This window comes from Miniopterus natalensis, chromosome 10 (assembly GCF_054644295.1).
Source record: "Miniopterus natalensis isolate mMinNat1 chromosome 10, mMinNat1.hap1, whole genome shotgun sequence".
Classification (NCBI taxonomy): Eukaryota; Metazoa; Chordata; class Mammalia; order Chiroptera; family Miniopteridae; genus Miniopterus; species Miniopterus natalensis.
Genome location: NC_142090.1, coordinates 66,008,412 through 66,031,877, shown reverse-complemented (window position 1 = coordinate 66,031,877; position 23,466 = coordinate 66,008,412). Strand labels below are relative to the sequence as shown.

The following is a 23,466-nucleotide window of genomic DNA, read 5'->3' as shown; positions in this document are numbered from 1 at the left end:
AGTCTTCTTTAAGAAGAAGCTAATGAACAAAAGAATCTGATGAACTAAATAGATTTAGAGACACTGATGCAGGCAACAGACGATCATATTTCAGAGGAAAGAGGGAAGAGGGGTGGAGGGTGGGAAGAGATTAACTAAAGAAGTTATATACATATATGCATAACCCATGGACACAGTCAATAACGGGGTGAAGCCCTGGGGAGGGGGTGGGAGCAAGGTGGAGGGGGTCAATTGGGGGGGAAAATGGGACACCTGTAATACTTTCAACAATAAAGATTAAAAAAAAAAAAAAGGTCACATATATAAAAACTCAGCTTATACACATTAAGGGGCTAGAAGAAGAAGCAGAAATGAGACCCTGAGTAAGAAGATAAAAGGAAATAATGATCAGAGGGAAAACCAATGAAGCAGAATACACAAAACAGAAAATTAAAGAAAATCAAAAGTTAGTTCTTTCAGAAATTCAATAAAAATAACACTCTATCCACTCTCATCAGTAAAAGAGGATCAGACAGAAATGATCAACATCAGGAATTAAAGAGAGATACAACTACAGATTCTACAGATACCAGAAGAATTTAAAAAAGGATTATTGTGGAGAACTCTGCTAGTACATTTGACAAGTTAAATAAAGTGAACAAATTTCTTGAAATACACAGAAAACCAAAGCTCACTCAAAAATAGTTAGATAGCCCTGGCTGGTGTGTTTCAGTGGTTAGAGCATAGGCCTGCACACCGAAGGTTCTAGGGTTTGATTCCTGGTCAAGGGCACTGTACCTGGGTTTCAGGGTTCACTCCCCACCCCAGTCAGGGCATGTGGGGAGGCAATGAGTCCGATGAGACACATTGATGCTTTTGTCTCCCTCCCTCCCTTCCACTCTCTCTGAAAAGCAATGGAAAAAAATATCAGGTGAGTATTAAAAAATAATAATAAATAATTAGATAACCTATTAAAGAAATTGTTTTTTTCTAATTAAAATCTATCCCACTGAAAAACAAACAACAACAATAAAAAACCCTACCACCCCACCAAGCTTAGATGGCTTGGGAATTCTTCTAAACATTTAAGAAGAAAATAATACCAATTTTATACAGTTCATCCAGAAAAATAGAGAGGAGTGACTACTTCTAAACTTCTATTAGGTTAACATTATTCTGAAACTAAAACCAGATATAGACATTACAAGAAAAGTATGGAAAAATATCCCTCAAGAACATAAATGCAAATGACTTAATCATCTAGTTAGAAAATTCAGTGGAATCTACAAAACAGCTACTGGAGCTATTAAGTGAGTTTAGCAACACTGAAAGAAAAGGTCAACATATAAAATCATTTATATTTCTTTATACTAGCAATAAACAATCAGAAATGTAATGTAAAATACCAATAATGGTGCCAAATATATGCAATACTTAGCAGTAAATATGGAAAAAGTGTACAAGAACTATACAGTTAAAACTATAAATTTTTGCTAACAGAAATTATAGAAGTCCTAAAATAATGGGGCAATAAACCATGTTTGTGAAATCAACCACTCAATGTTAAGATGTCAATTCTCTTCAAAATGATTTATAGTTCCAAAACAGCCCTAATCAATATTCCAGCAAGTTTTAGTATGGAAATTGATAAGTTCATTCTAAAATGTATAAGGAAATAGAAGTACCTATAATCCCCACACTACTTTGACAAGGAAAAAGTTGGACAACTTACACTATGTGACTTTGAGACTTATTCTAAAATTACAGGAATCTACAGAGTGTTATGTTGGCACCAAGAGAGACAAATAGATCAATGGAAAAGAATAGAGTCCAGAAATAAACCAACAATGTGACTGGATTTATAAGTATCACCATGACAACTGTCGACACATTTCTGAATCCTGTGCATGACTATGGGAAAGACAATTCCCAAGGAACTGACATCAAACCAACTGTTGTATAAATTTCTGAAGAGTGTAACGTTTCATTACTTAGTGCAGACTAAAATTTAGAAAACAAGATGTAAAAGCTATAATTGTTTAAAAATACAATCCCAAGTTATCTCCATTTGATCCCATCCTGAAAAGGAAAAAAATTTATTATAAAAAAGGAAATGTTTAATCTGTATTAAAACATACTCTCTGAAGAATTGTCATCTCATGTATATCACATATATAAATATATTTACATCTTTATGCTCAAGTGGATAAGTGTAAAAGCCTCAATCTTTTGCAGCTATTTCTGATGCAAAATTACACCCATGTGGCCCTGACGAAATTGAAATTGAAGGTGACTGTGTTCGTAAGTATTAGATTTTATTTTTAATAATGTATTTATAAACTAATAATTTCAACAGGATTTTAGGTTCTGTGACTTACTCTAGATGTTTAATTGTGCTAATATTTGACAACATCCCAGTCTAGTGGGTATCAAAAATAAAAATCACTTCATCATGCCTTTAAGAAATAGCAGTGGAATCAGCAAAGGTGCAGAGTTGGCCATGTTCATACCCTACAGACATGTATGTATATCGGTAGTCATTTTATGAGAAAATTTGGCAGTTTATCTCAACAGTCTCAAAAATCCACATGTATTTGTCCCTAGCAAATTGACTTCCAAAAATCTAGTTTAGAGAAATATTTAAAGAAGTGTGCAGGTATAATTTTTATAACAGCATTTTTCTAATAATATGAAACAATTGCAACTATCCAATAACTGCTGATTGGTTCAATACATTTGATGTATCCATAATGATAAAATATTCTGTAAACAATATTAAAATGCAGGAATGCATTCTTTGATATTAGTAGATACTCATGGCATATTGTAACTAAGAAATCAGGTTAAGCACCACAATCTCATTTTTGTCTTCTAGGGATGATTGCATTTGTACCAAATAAGTCTTGAAAGATAAACAACAAAAGTGATAATGGTGGTCATAATTTTTCTTCTCTTTTCAATCTATAATTTTCATTTTCTAAGTTAAAATTTTTAAATTATTTCAAATATTAAGAAACCGCTTGCTATAATATCCCTCAAGACAAATCACTCTAAATAGATTGTCTAATAAAATTTATGATATCTTCCTAAAGGATGGGCAGAAATAAAAATTATTTATTGAAAAATTAGCCTTCTCTGGGACCTGTTGTCCAAATGTGATATTCTAAATGAATGTAGGATTATTGACATATAATTAATATAAGTAACAAAGATTTTTTATGGTGAAATAAGCCATAATGACAAAACAAATTAGGTAGATTATATAATATTCAGATACCATGCCTAAAAATTAATATGACTATTATAATAACCCTCAAAATAAATACTCTGAGTTGCTTTTCTATGCCCCATTCCAGTTATAAATGGATTTCCCAGTCCTCTTTTCTAGCATTCTTTCAACAAGCTAGTATTTTGTCTGAAAGTCTCAGTGTACTTAGACCCTGTGATTTAAGTTCTTAAGAGAATAAAATAATATTTCTAATAATAGTAATTTTAACCATAAAGGTGTAATAGATTTGGATTATCTTTATCACACACATATGTTGTAGTAAAATCACTTTTCTCCCTTGAATGAGCAATAATTTAAGCTACCTGTTATGCTATTCAGAATGTTTATGCAATTAACTGGAAAAAATGCTATTCAAAATCATACGCAATTTGGGCAAGTAACACATGCATAAAAATGAGTCAAAAGTTAACAGGTAAAGCTTTATGATAAAATAGAGACTATATTAATGTAACACTTAATATATGCTAGTAGTAGAATTGGCAAAGCAGTAATACTTGTGCTTTTCCTTTTTATTGAATTTATTGGTGTGACATTGGTTAATAAGATTGCGTAGGTTTCAGGGGTACGATTCTACAATACATCATCTGTACATTGTATTGTGTGTTCATTACCCCAAGTCAAGTCTCCTTCCATCACCATTTATCCCCATTTTACCCTCTCCTACGTGCCCCAGTCCCCTTTCCCTCTGGTAATCACCACACTGTGGTCTGTCTAGGAATTATGCTTTTCAAGTGGAAATAATTTACATGTCATTTTTGAAATCTTTAAGTTTTTTTTAAACAAATTTTCTTTGATCTACACTGTTGTGAGCAATGATCAGCTCACCCAGATAGTTAATGCTATTTAAAATTGTGATTCAAAAGTTTTAATTTTTATGACCTACTTACTTTTTCGTCATTTTTCACTTTATTCCTAACCATTATTTCTGCAATTAGTTTTTCTATGTTTAAAAAGAAATTCAACTTCTTTTTCCTAGTTTATTTAAGAAGAAATTTTAGCTCAAATACATTTTTTAAAATATCAGTACAGACTCATTACTAGTCTATTATTTCCTTCAAGACTTAATGTAATGATTTGGTCTAATGTTTAAAATGTTTGGCAAAATATTTGTTATTTAGATTAATTTGAAAACAATTGGTTTGTTATTGGAATTTTGTAATCTGATCTCTAACAAAATAACCCTTTAAAATATTTGTAAGTACATAAGTTTCCCCCCTTCTCACATTTAGGCTAAGGTTTCTCAGAATTTTTCAAAATCTACATTATAGGGCTGAAAATTACTATTTTGATTATCAAAAAATAGCCATGTATACCATAGAAAAATATCTGTACATTTTAGGACATTCTAAAAATCTTTTAAAATTTATCACTCAGATATTTTTTTCTTTTTCTAAAACAACAAAACAAATTTTAAAACTTATTTAGGAACATTTTAGATTCCCAGATTTCATCTTACAAATGCCAGAGATAAAAATTGTAAAACCTCCCTCCTGAGTTCCTGGAGGAATCTTCAAACATTTTGAACCTCAGAAAAATGAAAAGAATAAGGTTATTTTTCACTGGTATATTGCACTAAGACAGTGTAATCACTCCCATAAGAAACAGCTCTTTCAACCCAGAGTAACGAGGAGCTGAGTTATGAGTAAAACAGTAAGTCATCTGATTTTACATTATAGTGACTATTTTTCTTTATAACAAGAAATTATAATGTAAAAAACCTTAATTTTTTTTTGTTTGTTATATATTTTAGAAAAGGTAATAGCTGAAAAGGAGGTAAATTAACTTTTTTGTTCAAGAGCTAGACTTTTCAAGGGTAGACATATTCAGCATACATTAATATAAGCTTGATTAGCTGATTAATTTCTCTGCTATCAATATTTATGTGCTTATGGATCGAAATAAGAATGTGCTACTTTGCTGATTGCTAGCGAATAATTATTTTTCTAAATGTATTTTATTTTCCCTTAATGTAAATCCCTGAGTTACAGTCTTTGTCAGCTTTTCCCATAAGCCAGTCTCCATTTTTTTAAAATGCCCAACTAAAATTATGAATTTTCTCCCACCAGGTCAGCTGTCTGCCTCATTGCCACCACCACTTCCAGGAAGGCCCAAAGTTGTGGCGGAGCTGATTGAGTCCAGGGTTTTCTGTAGGTGTGCTTTTGATGTTTCCCCTACCAACAACTCAGTGGGATTTCTCATAGCGTGGTCTAGGCTTTCTGCTCAGGAAGTCAAAGAGGAGCTGAAGCAGGAGACCACAGTTCAGGCATTCTCTCTTTTAGAACTGGATGGCATAAATGTCAGACTCGGAGATAGGGTATGTTCAAAAGCAACCGCATTTTCTTCTCTTTTCCTTTCATGAATGTGTTAAATTGCAAAAATGATTTTTAAATCATATCCTAAAAATAGCTTTTGTCTCCATAAAAGAAAGCACTAATGTTTTTCTTTTTCTTTTTCCCTTGATTAATTGTGCCAACTCTAGTGATAACTGATGAGTCAGTAATCTTAGTAACTATGACTATCTGCTTCTAGCAATTTGCTGATTATTATAGATGAAACCTTGTAATTTTATGTCCCTTTCTGGTCTTAAAATGATATATTTTTATTCTAGAAATAATGTTTTCATTTCAATATATCTTAAATACAAAGTCTACTTTAATTTTGTTGAGGTTTGAGTAATATTTTATAAAGATAGAATTTTTCTCAATATTTAAGCAAATTCTTAATTATTGTCTCTTAAGTGCTATGTAACAAAAATTAAAATTAAGCACTTAAATATAATAATTTTCACATATTACCTCCATAATATTATTGCTAAATGATTATTTGTTAACAATACTTATAGATATTCTGTACGGCTTCCATCTTTTTCTTGGAGAAACCACATGTAAAAAGTTCAGCCATTGAAAGCCAAGAATTTTTTGCAGGCATTAAGGTATGTAGCAGTGGGGATGAATGAGAAAGTTTATTCTTCTGGAACTGTGTTTTTCATACTGTGATTTGTGGATGCTGGTTACAGGACCTCATCACAGACTGATGTTGAGACCCAAGAGTCTGTATTTTTGAAAAATAACCTCAATAATTCTAATGCACTGCAAAGTTTGAGGGCCCTGTTAATAAGGGCCCTGTTGGAATATACTTGCTTTTTCCCCAAAAAAAACTAGTTCAAGTTAGAATAAAGCATAAGTTCTATCCTCATAATTTATTCCATTGTGTAAGTAAAAGTTAGAGTATCAATATTTAGTTATCATGTATTTTGGAAGACGGGTACCAGGTCAAGTACTATAGCCTCTGGCTAGAGTAGAATTGGCCCAGAAACCTGGACTTAGGAACTGCAAAAATTGCGCTATCTAAACAGGCAATATCTATGGTGACTTCTGGTAGCACTGGGGTTCAAGAACTGATGAGCTATTCTAGGTAATGGCAGAGAATCCAGAGTGGTGGGAGTGGAGCAGTACCAGGAGATCTAGGCAGGTGAGCACTGCGCACCCACTGAGGTCTCAGCCACGGGACTGGAGTTTGACCTGGGCCCATCTCTAGTTCAAGAACAAGACTGGATAATTAATAGATTGTAAGAATAGGACTCAGAACCAGTACAAAGCCTGTTCTTAAATGAAGACCATTTATACACAACAGGGAGCAGGGAAGAGAGCAAGAAGAATGAACTAGGTTGTCAGAATGGCATAGTCACAGTGGGAGGGGAAGCAGAGCTCAGACCTTGTGAACACAGAACCTTTGGATCTCTATTGGTGAGAACTCAGTAGACTGTGAGGGCCAGTGGTCAGCCCTCAGGGACTGTTTCTGATTAGGCTAACAGCGAGAGTATTCTGAACTAAGAACTGTTTGTTTTGAAAGCTAACCAAGACCAGAGATTGTCTAAAAACTTCCTGCCTCAAAAAAGGATTCGCCTATGAACTAGAATAGGACCAGTCCTAGGTTTCGGTACTCAGCAACTCCAGCTGTGGAAAGCAGAGGCTGAGAAATAAGCTTAAAGTTGAGATATTTCAGGTAAAAATGATGTTTTGATTTATGTGTTAAAAATTATTTAGATTTCTAATTTATATCAGGGATAATATTAATCTCTAAGGACAAACAGACTCTTCCATTAGTGTGTCAGTAAACATTAGCAAAGCAATGGACGGATATAGGCATCCTTCTGTCTCCTCCATTCTCCAGCGCCCACCACAAAACCAGAATCACTGAGGCAGGCCCCAACCACTCTGACTACCGTGTGTTGGAAGACCAAATACCCAAACTCAGAGCAGTACAGCAACTCCATGTGTTCTTCTGTGTGTTGCTGATGTTTTTAAGGGCTTGGTTTTACTGATCTTATGTAATTAAAAAAAAATTCAAGTGTTTAAGTTATTACTAGCAGCTCATTTAGCAAAAGATGACCTGCTGAGAAAAAAACAAAAACAAAACCCCTTTAGAACTTATTATATCACAGAAATACATTCTGTTTTTACATGACTGTTTTACATATTTTCCCGTACCAGCTACAGCCTGAATCCAGCACTATATCAGAAGATGGAAAAGAATACCAGCTGAGGATAGAGAGCACAGTTCCTGTGGTTTGTTCTGAATTCAGTGAGCTTGATCAGGAATGCAAAATCTCATTAAAACTGAAAACTGTTGATCAAGGTAATATACTAAATCCATTCAATTTTATTATTAGATTTCAAACAATGACTAATGTTTTTCCCCCCTAGAATAAGTCACCGAAGCATACCCATATAATTCCTTGTGTTGCATGTTTACAGCAAATTATAGCTCAAGCATATTAATAATACTGAGCCAAAGGCATGATTGCCAGAGAAATCCACACTGAAGTCCACGCTTATGCCGCCTGGGCCCAAAGGCTAAAAATAAACCCAACATAATACTGCACAGCAGCCTCCTCCTCGCCTCTTCCCCCTCTAGCTCTTCTTTTTTCTTCTCTCCTTCTCATCTTCCTTCCTCCTGTTACTCTTCTCTTTGCTTAGTTTTCAAAGATTGAATAACATTAAGATTTTCCAAATCGTGTGAGTCAGGGGAGATGTTATGCTGAAGGTTTACTCTTGTCCACCATGGATCTCGTGCATTCTTTGCACTCCTCTCCCTAATGTAAGCTTATGTTTAAGATCCTTTAAAATTTCTATTTAAGTTACTAATTATATAGATTATATAATACATGGCCGCATACATGTCACTGTCACAACCATGTACGCACCTGAAATCCTTCCACAGAACAAGATAAACTACGAGGGGCCGAACCATGTAGAGCAGTGATAGGGTTGGTTGGGTCCTTCTGCCCTCCTGTCTCTGAACTAGAGACCAAAGCAGGTAAGAAACACATAATTTAAAATATAACCTTTAAGAGAGGTTATAATTCTGTCAGCATAGATTTTCACCATAAGACATAACATTTTATTTAGTAAATACACCAAATAAAATTTATCTAGGTCTTTATGTCTATATTATTTCTAATAAAATTAGAGAAACAAAAAGACAAAAATGTTATGGGAGAGAGAGAGGGGCTTATGGGGATGGTGCACCCAGGAAAAGAAACCAAGTGGAGGTAGAAAGAGGAACAAAGGCTAGTCCAAGATACTCTACAGTAAACAGGCTTAGCAGATAATGCCCAGCTACCCACCTAAACTTCAGGAGCACCATGAGCAGCACTATATTTTGAAAGACAGCCCACAAATATGAAATTAAACCCTCTGTCTCAGATGGTTTGACACAATTCTACTTCAAGCTACCTCTGAAAAGCATATTATGCAAATTTGGCTACAGGTTATGAGGCAAAATAATATAATTCAAAATTATATTAGACAAAGGTTTCCTTCAGTTACAAATAGAATTATTATATTTTGTTCTTTGCTCCATAGGCAAGGAAGCATCTTGAGGTTCTGAACATATTGAGACATTTGGGAGGTGAAAAGAGATAGAGTTTATTACTAGTGTGGAATTACCTTAATGTGTTTGAATTTTTCTATTTTTTAAGATGATGAACCCTGCATCAATAATAATTGCTGTCACTCAATGGATAAAACATGAGTGCGAACCTAAGGACTGTGAAGACATACCTAGATCCAAGGCCCAATTCTTAGGCAGAAGAAAAAAATCAAATTATGCTACTCAGTGCTAGAATTACCAATTTTTTTTTACAGAAGCAAAGATCCACTTTATATATTGCTTTTTAATTTTATCCAGTGCATATGTGTATAAAACCTTATTGGAAATAGTAATATGCACACACATATATATGTATATATTGAAGTTGACTAAGTATTTGTAAAGATCAGGTAGAGTTCAACGACTTTGCTTTTATTTAGACAAAAATTACAACCATATTTTTAAAGTAAGAAAAAGTAATTTAAGAATAATCTCTCAATGTAATGTTCCATGTTAATCAACTGATTACACACTTTGGTATATTCCCTTAAAAAAATTCTCATTGTATTTTTTTATAACATAGGTAAAGAACAGCTAGGCTTAAATTTGGCACTGTCTTCCTGTCACGTGGACCTTCACCAGACACCGTCCTGTGCTAACGGAACCTGTAGCCATGCTCTTGTGTACTACACTGCGGTAACAGATTTTTCTCGAGATGGAAATAGGGTTACAGACATTCTGGTGGAACCTATAGTTAATGAGGATTTCCTGTGGAACAGCTACATTCCAGACAGCATCCAGGTTGACAAATCACAAAAATACCTTTATAACTTAAGCCTTAAAAATGATATGTATAATTTATCACCATACCTTAAAAACTTTTCATTTCAAAATTTTTAAATGTTATTTCAATTTTTAAATTACTTTATTTTCAATAACTATGATAAAAATAATTAATTGAAAAGTTTTTAATTTGCTAAGCAATTTATTGTATGTCACTAAATAACAATTAATGATAATATTTACTGAAAATATTTTTGCTTTTAAGATCAGAGTAAAGGATGTCCCAACTGCTTACTGCTATTCATTTACTGACCCACATATAATTACATTTGATGGCAGGTAATTTCCTCTAAGTTTTTTCCTTTAATATTTTGTGTTTCTTTTGGATTTTGTTGTTTTTTTAAAAAAATTATATGTATATATATACACATATATATATAATTTATATATATATATATATATAAAATGTTATTTTTCTCAGTCCTATTCCCTGAAAGATTAAAAAGGTAGGCATGTATGGACATCACTGGCTAATTTCGAAATACTAACTTATTTGTGTGGAATGTTTTTCCTTTAAAATCTAGTTCTTAGTAAATATATTGATTAGCTGTGAGATGGAATTTGTAAAAATGAAGATTCTACAAATACAATAATTTTATCTTGACTATTTTTAATAATGATATTATTTGTTCTAGAGATATATACGGTATTACATTTCTATGTGACACTGAGATAATCTTTAAGGCTTAAAGCAAGATGATTAAACAAACATGTGATAATTATTTAAAAATCTAATCCCTTCTAATTCATGGCAAGGATATTCAGGGGAAAATCTATCGCAGTCATCATGAATACCTGGATATCTGCCTCTGATCTTAAAGTAAAATAGACAAAATGACCAAAAAGAAATGTAAACTCTCTTACTATTAACATATGGATAGACGGATTTAAATTCCGTTTTACTGTTCTGGGGAATTCATGATTTTAAGATGTCCCTAAAAAATGATGTGAACACTTCAGTGTTGAATCAAAATCTTCTTCATGATGTGAGGTAATGTATTCTTTTTTAAAATTATAATGTGATCATTGTCAGTGAAATTATTCAATATTAGTGCATAGATGCACGTCCCCTCCAATAATGAATGATACTCCAAAAGTTTGCACAAGTATGAAAAGTTGTAGGAACTGATCCCACATGCAAGAATCCTTTATGGTCATAATTAAAAACTTAAAAGTTTTGCCCTAGCCAGTTTGACTCAGTGGTTAGAGAGTTGGCCCAAGGATGGACGGGTCCTGGGTTGGATTCCAGCCAAGGGCACGCACCTTGGTTGCAGGTTCAATCCCTGCCCCGGTCAGTGCGCATGCGGGACGCAACCAATAGATGTGTCTCTCTCACATCGATGTATCTCCCCACCCTCACCCCTCTCCCCCTTCCACTCTCTCTGAAAAGCAATGGAAAAAATATATTCTCTGGTGAGGATTGGAAAAAAAACACAAAAAATACTTAGAAGTTTTAGTGGGAAAAAACTTCAGGAAAGCACAGTGGTGACTAATGTAATCCACTGTAATCCAACAAGATTAATTGTGCAACAACTAAGTGACAGACCATATTCTAAGTACTAGGGGGCATTGCAGTGATAAGACAGGCAAGCCTACTCTACCCTCAAGGAGCTTACCTTTGAGGTATACACAGTTAATAAACAAAATATATAGTGTATCTGAGCAAGATAGGTGTTATGAAGAAAACTAAAGCAGGGGCGGGAAGAGAAGACTGGAAGCAGGCGTTGACAGAGCAGTGCAAGGGTAGAAAACAGTGAGAGATTTAGGTGTTTATCGCTACGTGTTTCTTTCAGTGCTCTGCGAGAAAAAGCTCATGATCTATAAACCTATTAGACATGTAGACTTTTCATTCTTGCAGCAAAGTGTACTGAATGCATAAACTTAGCACACACCTTTGGTTTATAACATGCTGTTGGGGTGTTTTGTACCAATTCTTAATGCAGCTGACGTTTGTTAACGACAGGGTGTATGATAATTTCAAGACCGGGACGTTCGTGCTTTATAAGAGCCTGTCGCGTGACTTTGAAGTCCATGTACGTCAGTGGGACTGTGGGAGCCTTCACTACCCCGTGTCATGTAACTGCGGGTTTGTTGCCAAGGAAGAAAGCGATGTAGTTACTTTCGACATGTGCGGTGGTCAGCTGCGTGAGTCACGGCCGTACTTATTTCTAAAGAGCCGAGGTGAAACCAGCAATATCAAGATAAGCGAATCTTACTTAGGAAGGAAAGTCACAGTATGTATGATTATCATTAAAAGTATTGGTTTCTTTACAGATTTGGGATTTATTCTGAACTTTTTATCTCTATTAAATTAAAAACTATCATTTTCAACATTAGGGTTTTGTTTTCAAGAAAATAACATTTAGATTAGCGCTGATCTTAGGAGGAGTAAAACTTTTTTCACTTACCGCACACAAACGGACACAATTGTTAAAACTTTGTCAAATCTAAACTGCCTTATTTAAGATTGCGATATGATAATTTGGTGGGTTATTCATAAAAAATATTTTTGGCAGTGCCTAATAAATGGTATATTAGACAGAGGTTAAATATATAATTAAGAATAAATATTCAGGAATAGCTAGCCAATTTTTGAAATAACACAGGTGATTCTGCCTCAGGAATAGGCTCCTAGATACATGGAAGAGATTAGAAAATCAAGAAACATCGAAGATTGCATAGTTATTAAGATACATCACTAATGTATGATCAGAACGTCAATTAAACTGAGCAATTAAACAGGCAATTCATAAAAGAAGTAAAATTGATAAATATGTTCAAAAGTACAAATAACCAACAAAAATATAAAAACTTCAACTTCCCTAATAATCAAAGAAATGCAGATCACATATTTCTCATACAATATTGGCAAGAATAAGTAGTACAGCCTTTCCAGAGAACATATATATGTTGAACTTATGCATGACATTTTCCAAGAAGTTTTTTACTTCTGAAAACTTACCATAATAAAATAATTAAGGATGAGGAGAACCCCAGTAATGTTCATTGCATCTCTCCTTTTAAGAGGGAAATGTTACAATTAATTAATCAATGATGAATGAAAGAGTTTAATGGAAACCCTAAATATATATCAATGTCACATAATGAACACTTCATAGTCATTAAAGTTGTGGCACACATGTGTGGTTATTGACAGGAAAAGAAATTAATGAAATACAGGAGAGGCTTTTAAAGAATATGTGCCAAGATCCTAACATGAGCTACCTCAGATTGAGTAGTAATATGAGCTTGATTTGCTATTAAAAGAATGTTCTGTGATGAACACTTACCATATTTTTCTAAATGCAATTTTTAAGTCTAAAAACATTAAAAGGGGAAGTACAGTCAGAAGAACAGACAGACATGTTGTATCTTCAGTGATTCTTAGAAGACAGAGGTTCTCAACACGTACATCCAAGCATCTGATCTGGGAGGGTGATGCTCCTGCGAGCAGGGTCACTGTTAGATGACGCAGGCTATTAGGACGATTCAACAGACCCCTGCTCTCATTCCCAGCTCCCCAAGCCATGTTCCAGTTATAATTGGCCTTCCGATTCTGTTTGCCTCTTGGCAGCAAGCGAATGCTGATGAGGAATATGTACCCTTGTGGAATTACATTTACATGTGTAAATCAATTACTCGGCAGTCTAAGTCAATATGAAATAATTACTACCAGAGACATTACTTGGTAAACATTATTCTCAACCTTTATAGCTGTTTTAACTGTATAAAATGTCTCACTTTAGTTCAAATTATTTAAAGAAAGAAGTTTGAACAAAATATCTCAATAAAAGGATCTATGCAGACATCAAATTTTAAGTCAGCAAAAAAAAGTAAAGGTGTAGTCTAAGAAAAATCAGTATTTTATTTTCCTTTTATATTGAGGGAATAAATAAATTTCTTATTTTTTTAAATGCTGTAATAGTTTTTTTTCTTCATCTATATTGAATAGTATTTTAAATGACTTACTTCTCTATTTCAGATCTGGTTTTCTTCTGGAGCATTTATCCGTGCCGATCTTAGTGAATGGGGCATGAGTCTAACAATCAGAGCCCCTAGTTTAGATTACAGAAACACTCTGGGACTCTGTGGTACCTTTGATGAAAACCCAGAAAATGATTTCCATGACAAAAATGGCATCAAAATTGATCAAACTTTTAATAATTGTGCTGCTTTTATTAATGAATGGAGGTAAGAAAGTAAATTATGTTCACTTGTTATTGTATTAATATTTGACTTAAAATAAGTGATGACTCAATATTCCGCTTTTTTTTTTTTTGCAATACCTTACTGGAGGGACAGAGTGTTTTCGTCCAAATTACTGTTCTTTTCTCTTTTCCATCTGGAAGGATTTTGCCAGGAAAAAGCATGTTTGACACAAAGCCAATTTCTCTGCCATCGCCTGGAAAACGACCCTATTGCAGCTGCTCCTTGGACACAGCTTCACTGAATCATCTGGTCGGTGTCTCTCAATCAGACATCGATTCTGACTGCAAAGACCTCACACATATTAAATCCTCTCCCTTGATACCAGAACTAGATGTCACCTCTAAACATATTAATTCAGAAGCTCTTCTCAGAGGGATAAACAAGCATACATCTCAACGAGAAAATAGTTCGAATTTCTTTCCTCAAGAAAAAAAGCACATGAACCTAACCAAACTGGACTTCAATTTACAAAAACATCCAGAGAATGAGAAACAAGATGCACCAAAACCTTTGGACAACGGGACACACGCAGGGGACCAGGTTAGCCACAGCCAAGCAACAGGGTGGCGTGGACAAAACAGATGGAAACGGCAGAACTTTCATGAGTCTCTTCCTTCGTTTGCTTTCCAAAGTCTCAGCCAGAGTGACCTGGAGGGGTTGACTTATTTTTTCCCCGAGGACCACGCTGAGGATGTCCAACAGGAGTTCCCCCCCACGTGGCCCACGCCCTCGGGCCTCTCGGAGCGCAGCGCCTTGGCGCTGTGTCAGCAGGCCCTGGCCAACTCCAGCATAGGGCGGCACTGCCTCGGCCTCCTCGGTGAGCGGCTGCACAGTGCTGTGGAGATGTGCCTTAAGGATGTCCTCCTAAAAGATGACCTCAGCTGGGCAGACGCGGGGGTGGCCCTGTTAGAAAACGAATGTGAAAGGAGGATTTTGGAAGAGGGGAAGTATAACACAGAAGAGTATGGCAGATGGATGGAAGACATCCTCTTGCTATTGAAATGCCCTAACTTATGCAGTGGCAACGGGCAGTGTATGCAGTGGGGATGCATGTGTTCCCCAGGCTTTAGGGCCTATGACTGCAGTGATTCACATGGTAAGGAATGCTCTTCGACTGTGACATTGTGAATATTTTTTTATTATGAAAATATCTTTATTCTTTTTTACCTTCAGTATTTTAGCAGGGTAACACTAGCCTGTAATTGCTATCAACATTAATTAAACTTGTATATTTAGGACTGGTGGTATCTGTAATATTTTTATTGGTTCAATGATAGTAAATAACACTTTTTTTTAATATCAGATCACTCTTAACATTTAGTAGTTTAATTAATGTCCTGAATAATATTTGGTGTAGACTTTGAAATATTATTTTACATGTTTTTAATTTGGGCATTGGAAATAATTAGTTTTGATCTGGAATTAAAGAAAATATGTCTTATTTTGTTATCTTTTCCAAAGACAAGGCTCCTGAAATTATAGAGCTTGAGAATGCTGGATTCTGTAATGTTCGAAAATACGATTGTATGATGGTAAGAGTTTTTGGTCAAGGCTTCAAAGAATCACCTTCATTTAAATGTGAAGTTACTAAACTGCAGGTATGTTAATTACAGAGTTAAAAAGCAATTTAAGCCATGGACGGCTTTGCTTACTGGTTAGAGCGTTGGCCCGTGGTCTGAAGGGGCATGTACCTTGGTCACAGGCTTGTTCCTGGGCCCTGGTCGGGGCCCCTGCGGGAGGCAACCAGTCAATGTGTCTCTCTCACATTGATGTTTCTCTCTCTCCCCCTTCCACTCTCTCTGAAAAGCAATGGAAAAAATATTCTTGGGTGAGGATTTTTAAAAAAAAAGAAAAACAAGATTATGAGTTACTCAGATTAATTTTATTTTGGATTAATTTGGTGTATCAATTATCAACACAATCGCAAAGACGTCATATCCATATATGAACAGGAAAATAATTAAGTTGCTTAACCTTTAAGCTTCCATATTTGTTAACTCTAACTATTTTAAATAATTAAATAATTTTTATTGTGGTTTTGGCTCACTGTTTCAGTCATAATAAGAAATATCAAGGTTAATATATAAGCTTCTTAAAATGTAAACACATGAAGAATGGAGATCATTTTTAATATAAGACATCCTGCATGAATTATAGGATATAGAGATAGGAACAATTCCATTTGCAAACCACTCACCCTTATATTTCCCTGACTGTGAATTTCATACTGAAAAATTACAGAAAACAAAACAAAAAACAGTGTTTTTCTTTCTTGAGGCCACAAAAAAATGAACATGATCACTGAGTTTGCATATTTGTATATCAAATAGTACCTTATTTTTAAATGATAGTTATACTTTCTTTGATTCTTGATTATAGTATTAATAAAAATATGTTTTATTTGTCTATTTCCTCTGTTACCTCTTTTCTAAGACTATGCCCAGCCCATACAGATACTCACAAAATATTGATGACTACAAAAGGACTAAAACTCTGTTTATTCCTCATTTTGGGTAGGCTCCTCAAAACAGATGGGTGGAAGTAATCCCTGCACTCCCAGTCATTGGCTAGAGTCTTATTTCAGCACACAAAAGCAAAAGATCCTGTATCCACCTAAGTGTCGGTATCATGACTACCCCGAGACAGTGCTGTCAATTCCCCTCTACTAGGAGGCAACTATCTGCTAGGCCAGACTGTATTCCCCTTAATTATGGAGATTTGTACTGAGGCCCACTCTCAGTACAAATGACCAAATCTTCAGCAAGATAGTTTCCACTAGCCACAGCATAGCATATCCTTGCCTGCCTTCCCTTTTCCTATTGACCTACAATACTGAAGTAGCAGTAGGCCCCATGACCATTTCTGAGTGACTGAAAGCATTCTACAGTCATAAATTTTAAAAAAGTCTAAATCTAAATTTTGGCAATAAAATATATCCTTTTAGTTTTCTATGTGGTTACACTACTCAGAAAATTATTCTGCTTTTTCTTCTTTAGACAACATGGCATTTTCAACGCTGAAAAATAATTCTTAATGTGTAGGCTAAGCATGATATACCACTGAATTATTAAATAGTGTGAATTAGCTAGAATTTATTTAGTTTCAAGTTACAAAAATTTATGTGAACTAACTTGAGCAAAAATGTTTATCATGACATTATGTTTCTCACAGAATCAAGGGTAAGAATACAGCTGAATTCTCAGGGAAAAACTTGAACTTGGGACTTGAACACTGTGAAGACTCAGCTTGTGTGTCTTGTGCATGTGTGTGATATGCCTGTTGGTCTCAGTTCTGCTTTTCTCTGTCTGGGGACTTTGTTTCTCCATTTACTAGATACTGGCTTTCTCCACATAGTGAAAAACATGGCCACCAACAGCTCCATAGGTTTGTGTCTTGCTACTCAAGCCACCAGCAGTGGACTGGCCCAACGCCCTCTAGTACAGATTTAAAATATTTCAAGCAAATAAAATAAAATAAAATAGACTAACTGAAATGGCTCAACAATTAGCAAAAATCATTTATATGTGAAATAAAAAATGTAAGAATCGATTTAGGAAAATAAACATTAAGAAAAATATTTAAAAATAAAAAATAAAAAAAATATTTCAAGAAATCTCAGCGTTGGCTCGGCTTAGTTCACTTCTGGAGCAATCAAGTGTAGTCAGGGAGGCATCTCATATAGGAGCAGGAGAGGTCCCATGGGAACGCGGTGATGGAGGGCCAAATGGGCAGTTTCAAGTAGAGGCAGAAAGCAGGAGCTTCTTCAGGAGAAATCAGGGAGTTGGTGGGCAGAAAATCAATCCACTGTGTGTCAACTGCACAGTCAAGTGTGCTTCCTCTGGCTACAAAAGTCATTACATAGCGATTCATTATGTATGGGCAATACTAGTAACTGCTTTGATTTGAACTGCAAGCAACGCATGAGTGATTAGAAGCAGTTTACATCAACTAAATATGTATACATTTTAAAAATATATATATGTTTTTATTGATTTTTTAGAGAGAGAGGAAGGGATAGAGAGTTAGAAACATCAAGGAGAGAAAAACATCATCGATCGGCTGCCTCCTGCACGCCTCCTGCTGGGGATCAGCCCGCAACCTGGGCACGTCCCCTGACCTGGAATCGAACTGTGGCCTCTTGGTTCATGGGTTGATGCTCAGCCACTGAGCCGCACTGACTGGGCAAGACGTATACATTTTTAATTATTCTGAAAGGAACTATCACTGTCACTTTTGTTTATTCAGTATATATTCCATTATAGCAAACGTGTGTGTTTTTTAAATTTGTATTTTGATTGTATGTAATTGACTAGCAAACCTTTCCCAAGAGGCTGATTCCTTTCTCACTGTGCCTTCAGCACAATGGCAGTCAGTGGGTCCTTGGAGAAGCCGCGCCTTCCCGTGCTGTGTTTCTAAACCGCAGAACGGCCGACTGTCGGCTGCCCGCCCCCACGGGTGAGCAGCCACTTGTGAAGTGGCAGTTAAAGGTACAAAAGAAAACATTTCCTCATGCTTATAAATAAGTAAACACATGTCACAATCCCACAGTTTATGAAGGCACGTTCAGAACAAGGTACCTTATTATAGAACCGCATCTTACAGGTATCTAATGACGGCTACAGGTTCAGTAATCCCAAAACAATGGTCATCTACGATGGGGCATGTCAAGTGTGCGGTCTCTATGGAAAGGACTCATGTACGGCAAAGGTATGTATCTTTTCACTTATTTTCACCATCTTCATGTGTCTTTATTTCCCATGCTGTTGGGGTATTAATGTAGTTTTTAAACCTTTGTGTCAGAAGTATTAATACAGAAAATCTTTTCTCAGGTTTATACAAGATTAATTAAAATTGTTACTCTGCCCATAACTCGTTTTATTTATTTATTTATTTATTTATTTATTTATTTATTTATTTATTTATTTATTTATTTATCTTCATCTGTGGATATTTTTTCCATTGCTTTTCAGAGAGAGTGGAAGGGGGAGAGAGAGAAAAGAACATTGATGTGAGGGAAACACACCGATTGGTTGCCTCCCACATGTGCCTGGATGGGGGCTGGGGATCAAGGCTGCAACCAAGGTGTGTGCCCTTGGCTGGAATTGAACCCAGGACCCTTCAGTCCACAGGCCAATGCTCTAACCACTGAGCAAAACCTGCTAGGGCCCCATAACTCTTGTTTTAAATGGCAAGGAAGAGGTTTCTAACTTTAACATTTTAAAGTGGCAGGTTGTTTAATCCTAAAAAAAAAACAACACACAAAAGAGGAGGTTCAGATTGCATTTGCATTCTTACATACATTGTTTTTAAAGTGATAATAATGATTTTTCAATAAGATACTGATTCGCAATTGCCTAATGCTCTTTGTGGCAAGTTTCATGCATTGCATAGAGTTTGTAGAAAGTGTAAGACTGGAGCTTTTATGGGGAATTTTTTTGTGTGTGTGGCAACTAAACTCATTGAGCCATGCAAATACCTACCACTTGGGTTAAAGAACAGCACAGCCTGACCTGAATCCTCACAGCCACACCCTCTTATCTATATCTAGTCTATGGGTTTATCTCCCTCACGTGTCAGTTGCTGATTTAACAGATGACATGGATCTAATACCATTTGATTCTTCAAAACTGAGGAGCAGATCAAATAATATTTATGTATATGAAAATTAAAAGTATTATTATTCTAAAATTTTTTTTCTTGATTAGCAATCAGATCCTATCAATAAGTTTCTCTTCTTTGAGAAGTTGATTTTTATTTTCCCTCAAATATTCCATCTCCACATGTCCTACAATAAGTACTTTTGAAATGTTATCTGTGGTTGTTTTATCCTATTGGGCTGTTTTGTTCTTATTTTTGTGCAATGTTCCGAGTGATGTCTTAGGTGATTTTCTAAAGTGAGCTAAGTTCTGCCTGGCTGATGTGGCTCAGTGGTTGAGCATCCAGCTAGGATCCAGGAGATCCCAGTTTGATTCCCTGTCAGGGCACATGCCCGGGTTTCGGGCTCAATCCCCAGTAGGGGGCATGTGGGAGGGAGCCTATCAGTGACTCTCATCATTGATGTTTCAACTCTCTCTCTCTCCCCCTCTCCCTTCCTCTCTCTGAAATCATTAAAGACATATTTTAAAAAATAATTTAAAAAAGAAAGTGAGCTAAGTTTATTTATGCTGAACAACTTTTGGTCTTCCAAGATTAAAAATGATTGTTACATTAATATTATTTCTGTGCACGTCAGCATCTCTTTCCACTATTTTGTGTAATATCCATTGTGATTTATGGATAATTATGCTATGGGTCTGGTGTAGTGTGCTGTGTACACAGGGCATAGTGGGCTCCTACAAGAAGAGAGGATAACTATAAACTAATGTGATTCTATAAGATGTGTTGGGCAAAAAGGTCTGTTTCATTTTTTTTATAGATAAAGCATTCCTAGCATGAATTTAGCAGTAAAAAAGACCAAAAAAAGAGATTTTCTTTCATGTATTGATAAGCTGTAAGTTATAATTCTGTACATACAACTATAAGTATTTTCTTATTTCCTCCACATTGATCCATTCCATAAGCATTAACACATAAAGGAAATTGTCTGTTTTCTAGCATGCATTTATGACTAGAAGATATGAAAAAAGATTTCCTGATCAAAAGATTTATAATAGAATTTCATTGGAATCATCAATATATATGCTGCTATTCTTCTTTGTACAGGTTTTTCCCCCTATTTACTATAGCTATAACTTGATTGATGTTTTCCTTTAAATGTTTTTAAATTTTCCATTAGGAAAATGTTTGCATTATTGATGGACTCTGCTACATTGACGGGGCTAAACATCCTACCAGACCTTGTTTGATTTGTAGGCCTAAACTTTCAAAATTTACTTGGTCATTTTTAGAAAGTAAGTTATTCTTTATTAATACAAATATTTCCTCTACAAAATATTTTTAAAGCGATTTTAAATCACAAGTTACATAAATGTGCTTAAGATGAACAATTGTATTTTAATTTAACTTCTTTCCTAACTGAATAATTTACTTTTCTAGAAGAAAATATAAGATACAATGTTTTTATTTTATATAATCTCTGTGATTCATACTATAATAGAGTACGGGCTTTTTATTTTAATATTTGATAAGGAAAGCAAATGTGAAATATTAATGGAAGAAATGGGGAGTTTAATTCAGCTACACACAATTTATGCAAGTCAAAAAACTACTGGCAAAATAGCCACTTATGCACCACTTAAGTAATAAAATGTCCATCAGTCAAGGTCCATGGGTTTAGCGGAGAGAGAGCATTACTTTGACACCAAAGGTTTAAATCCTATTCTTAGCCTTTCCTCTTCTCAGTTTTGTGACATGACATTTAACCACTTAAGTTCCAATAGCCATGCATTCATCACCTGTTAAATAGGATTATCTGGACTTGATAATCTATAAAGTACCTTCCAGACCCACCATTCTGTGACTCTCTGAGTATAATATTGGATACAAATAATTTCTGGATTCTTTGTTCCACCCCCAAAATACTCTAAATTGTAGATATGTACTATATAATTTCTTTGCCTCCTTAAATACAGCTATGTGATTCCATCTGAGTGTTCTTCACATTCTTTTTACTCAGTCAAAAGACCAGGCATCACAAGATACAAGATATAATTACTCCCTGGCCCCATGTAATTTTATCTAAGGGAGTCCTAAAACCTTATATTTATACAGTGCTTTGTAATATCACTCTATATGTCATTGCATGTGTACATTTCATTACTATGTTAGATCATATGTCAGATGATTCATTGTTCAGATGCAAGACTCCTGGGATATTATGGGAAGACAATGGAAATTTGGGGAGAAATTTAGTGCAAGAGATAATTGGAAACAATATAACTTCTGACTTGGTGTCTATGTTGTTAATGGCTTTGACATAACTGATTCATCACAGACTCACAGTGTTCAAAGATATAATGGGTCTGGCAGTGTTATCTGTTCCAAACCCTTTGTATTGAGGGTGAAAAAATTAAAGTCAGTAAATTGTATAAGAATATATATTCAAGGGCAGAATGGGAGCCAGAACTATTGTCTCTTAGCATCAGTGCTTTGCTAATGCAAAGTGTCTGCGCCCAGTGTAATGAGTTGAGGCTATTCTTTCTATTTACTAAGCATGTGGGCAAGAAAGGAGGACATTTTAAGATAAAAGACAACACAAAATATGTTTTAAATCCTTTCATGAGCAAAAGGAGAGCACTCCTTGTCCCCTAAAATAGCTGCCATTCCAGTGTGTGAGCTCACTAGAAGGACTTCTGAGGAGGAGATTGGTAATGACTAAATGGCTCCCATTGGAGAGGCATGTACAGCATAGAAAATTCAGGGGAGCCAAATAAATAATCCACTCATGGACAGGAAGCGAGAAATAAAGGAAGGGAGATGTAAAGAGGGAAAGTAGGGCTGAAAAGGACAGATGGCAAACAAGAGCTAGTGGAAGAGCAAGCAATGAGACTGTCAACACTGAGTACTCTCAGACAGAAGAGAAGGTGCTTCCAGTCTGGGCAATGAAAATGTATTTTATGCTCTATTCAAGGTGTTTTCAAACTCTCATAGCAAAGTCTGAAGTTTGTACCTGTCAGTTACTTTTACATTTTCTACGAATGGAATTGATTTATTCACAATGTTTAAAAAAAAAAAAGTGAAGGCAGGTAATAGAAATTTTACAGAGTTCAAACTTGATCAAAATGCTTGTCTCAATGGGCTCTCTGTATCAAAATTTTCCTTTTTTACACAGGTATAAAAGTAATTGTTTTCTCTATTACAGACAACCAACCCCCAATGATCCAAATACAGCAAGACAAATTACAGACATTTTATGGGGAAAACTTTGTGTACCAGCTCATGGCCTTGGATCCAGAAGGCTCTGACATCCATTTTACCTTGTACTCTGGTCCTGAAGGAGCAAATGTTTCCTCTGCAGGACTTCTTATGTGGAAAGCACGAACTCCCCGGCCATTCACTCTACACATTAGCGATGACTGCAATGCTGAAACTAAAGTCACAATTGAGGTATTTTTTATAATTGCATAAATGTAACTCAATTAATTAACAATATTAAAAACTTTATTATAAATTTGAAATACAATTTATAGTGCTAATTTATGAAGAGTAAATTATTAAACATTTCATGAAAAATAAAACTGCCAAAATTTTGACTATTTTGTAAGAATTTAAAACCTTCTGGAGAGTCTCAAGTCTAGAGCACAGATCTACATTATTAACTCCTAAACCATTTT

General features: G+C 35.1%; 1 protein-coding gene across 1 annotated transcript in view; it reads left to right on the top strand.

Moving 5' to 3' along the window:
- The window catches only part of VWDE (von Willebrand factor D and EGF domains), a 78,309-nt gene that overhangs the window by 10,779 nt on the left and 44,064 nt on the right, over positions 1 to 23,466 (top strand). Inside the window, exons 4-17 of the mRNA XM_087820872.1 lie at positions 2,215 to 2,280; positions 5,335 to 5,582; positions 6,111 to 6,200; positions 7,762 to 7,906; positions 9,726 to 9,943; positions 10,191 to 10,264; positions 11,949 to 12,219; positions 13,968 to 14,176; positions 14,335 to 15,290; positions 15,656 to 15,792; positions 18,553 to 18,681; positions 18,797 to 18,901; positions 20,970 to 21,084; positions 22,995 to 23,239. Of these exons, the coding sequence (XP_087676998.1) occupies positions 2,215 to 2,280; positions 5,335 to 5,582; positions 6,111 to 6,200; positions 7,762 to 7,906; positions 9,726 to 9,943; positions 10,191 to 10,264; positions 11,949 to 12,219; positions 13,968 to 14,176; positions 14,335 to 15,290; positions 15,656 to 15,792; positions 18,553 to 18,681; positions 18,797 to 18,901; positions 20,970 to 21,084; positions 22,995 to 23,239 (3,008 nt within the window). The remainder of the gene's footprint in view (positions 1 to 2,214; positions 2,281 to 5,334; positions 5,583 to 6,110; positions 6,201 to 7,761; positions 7,907 to 9,725; positions 9,944 to 10,190; positions 10,265 to 11,948; positions 12,220 to 13,967; positions 14,177 to 14,334; positions 15,291 to 15,655; positions 15,793 to 18,552; positions 18,682 to 18,796; positions 18,902 to 20,969; positions 21,085 to 22,994; positions 23,240 to 23,466) is intronic.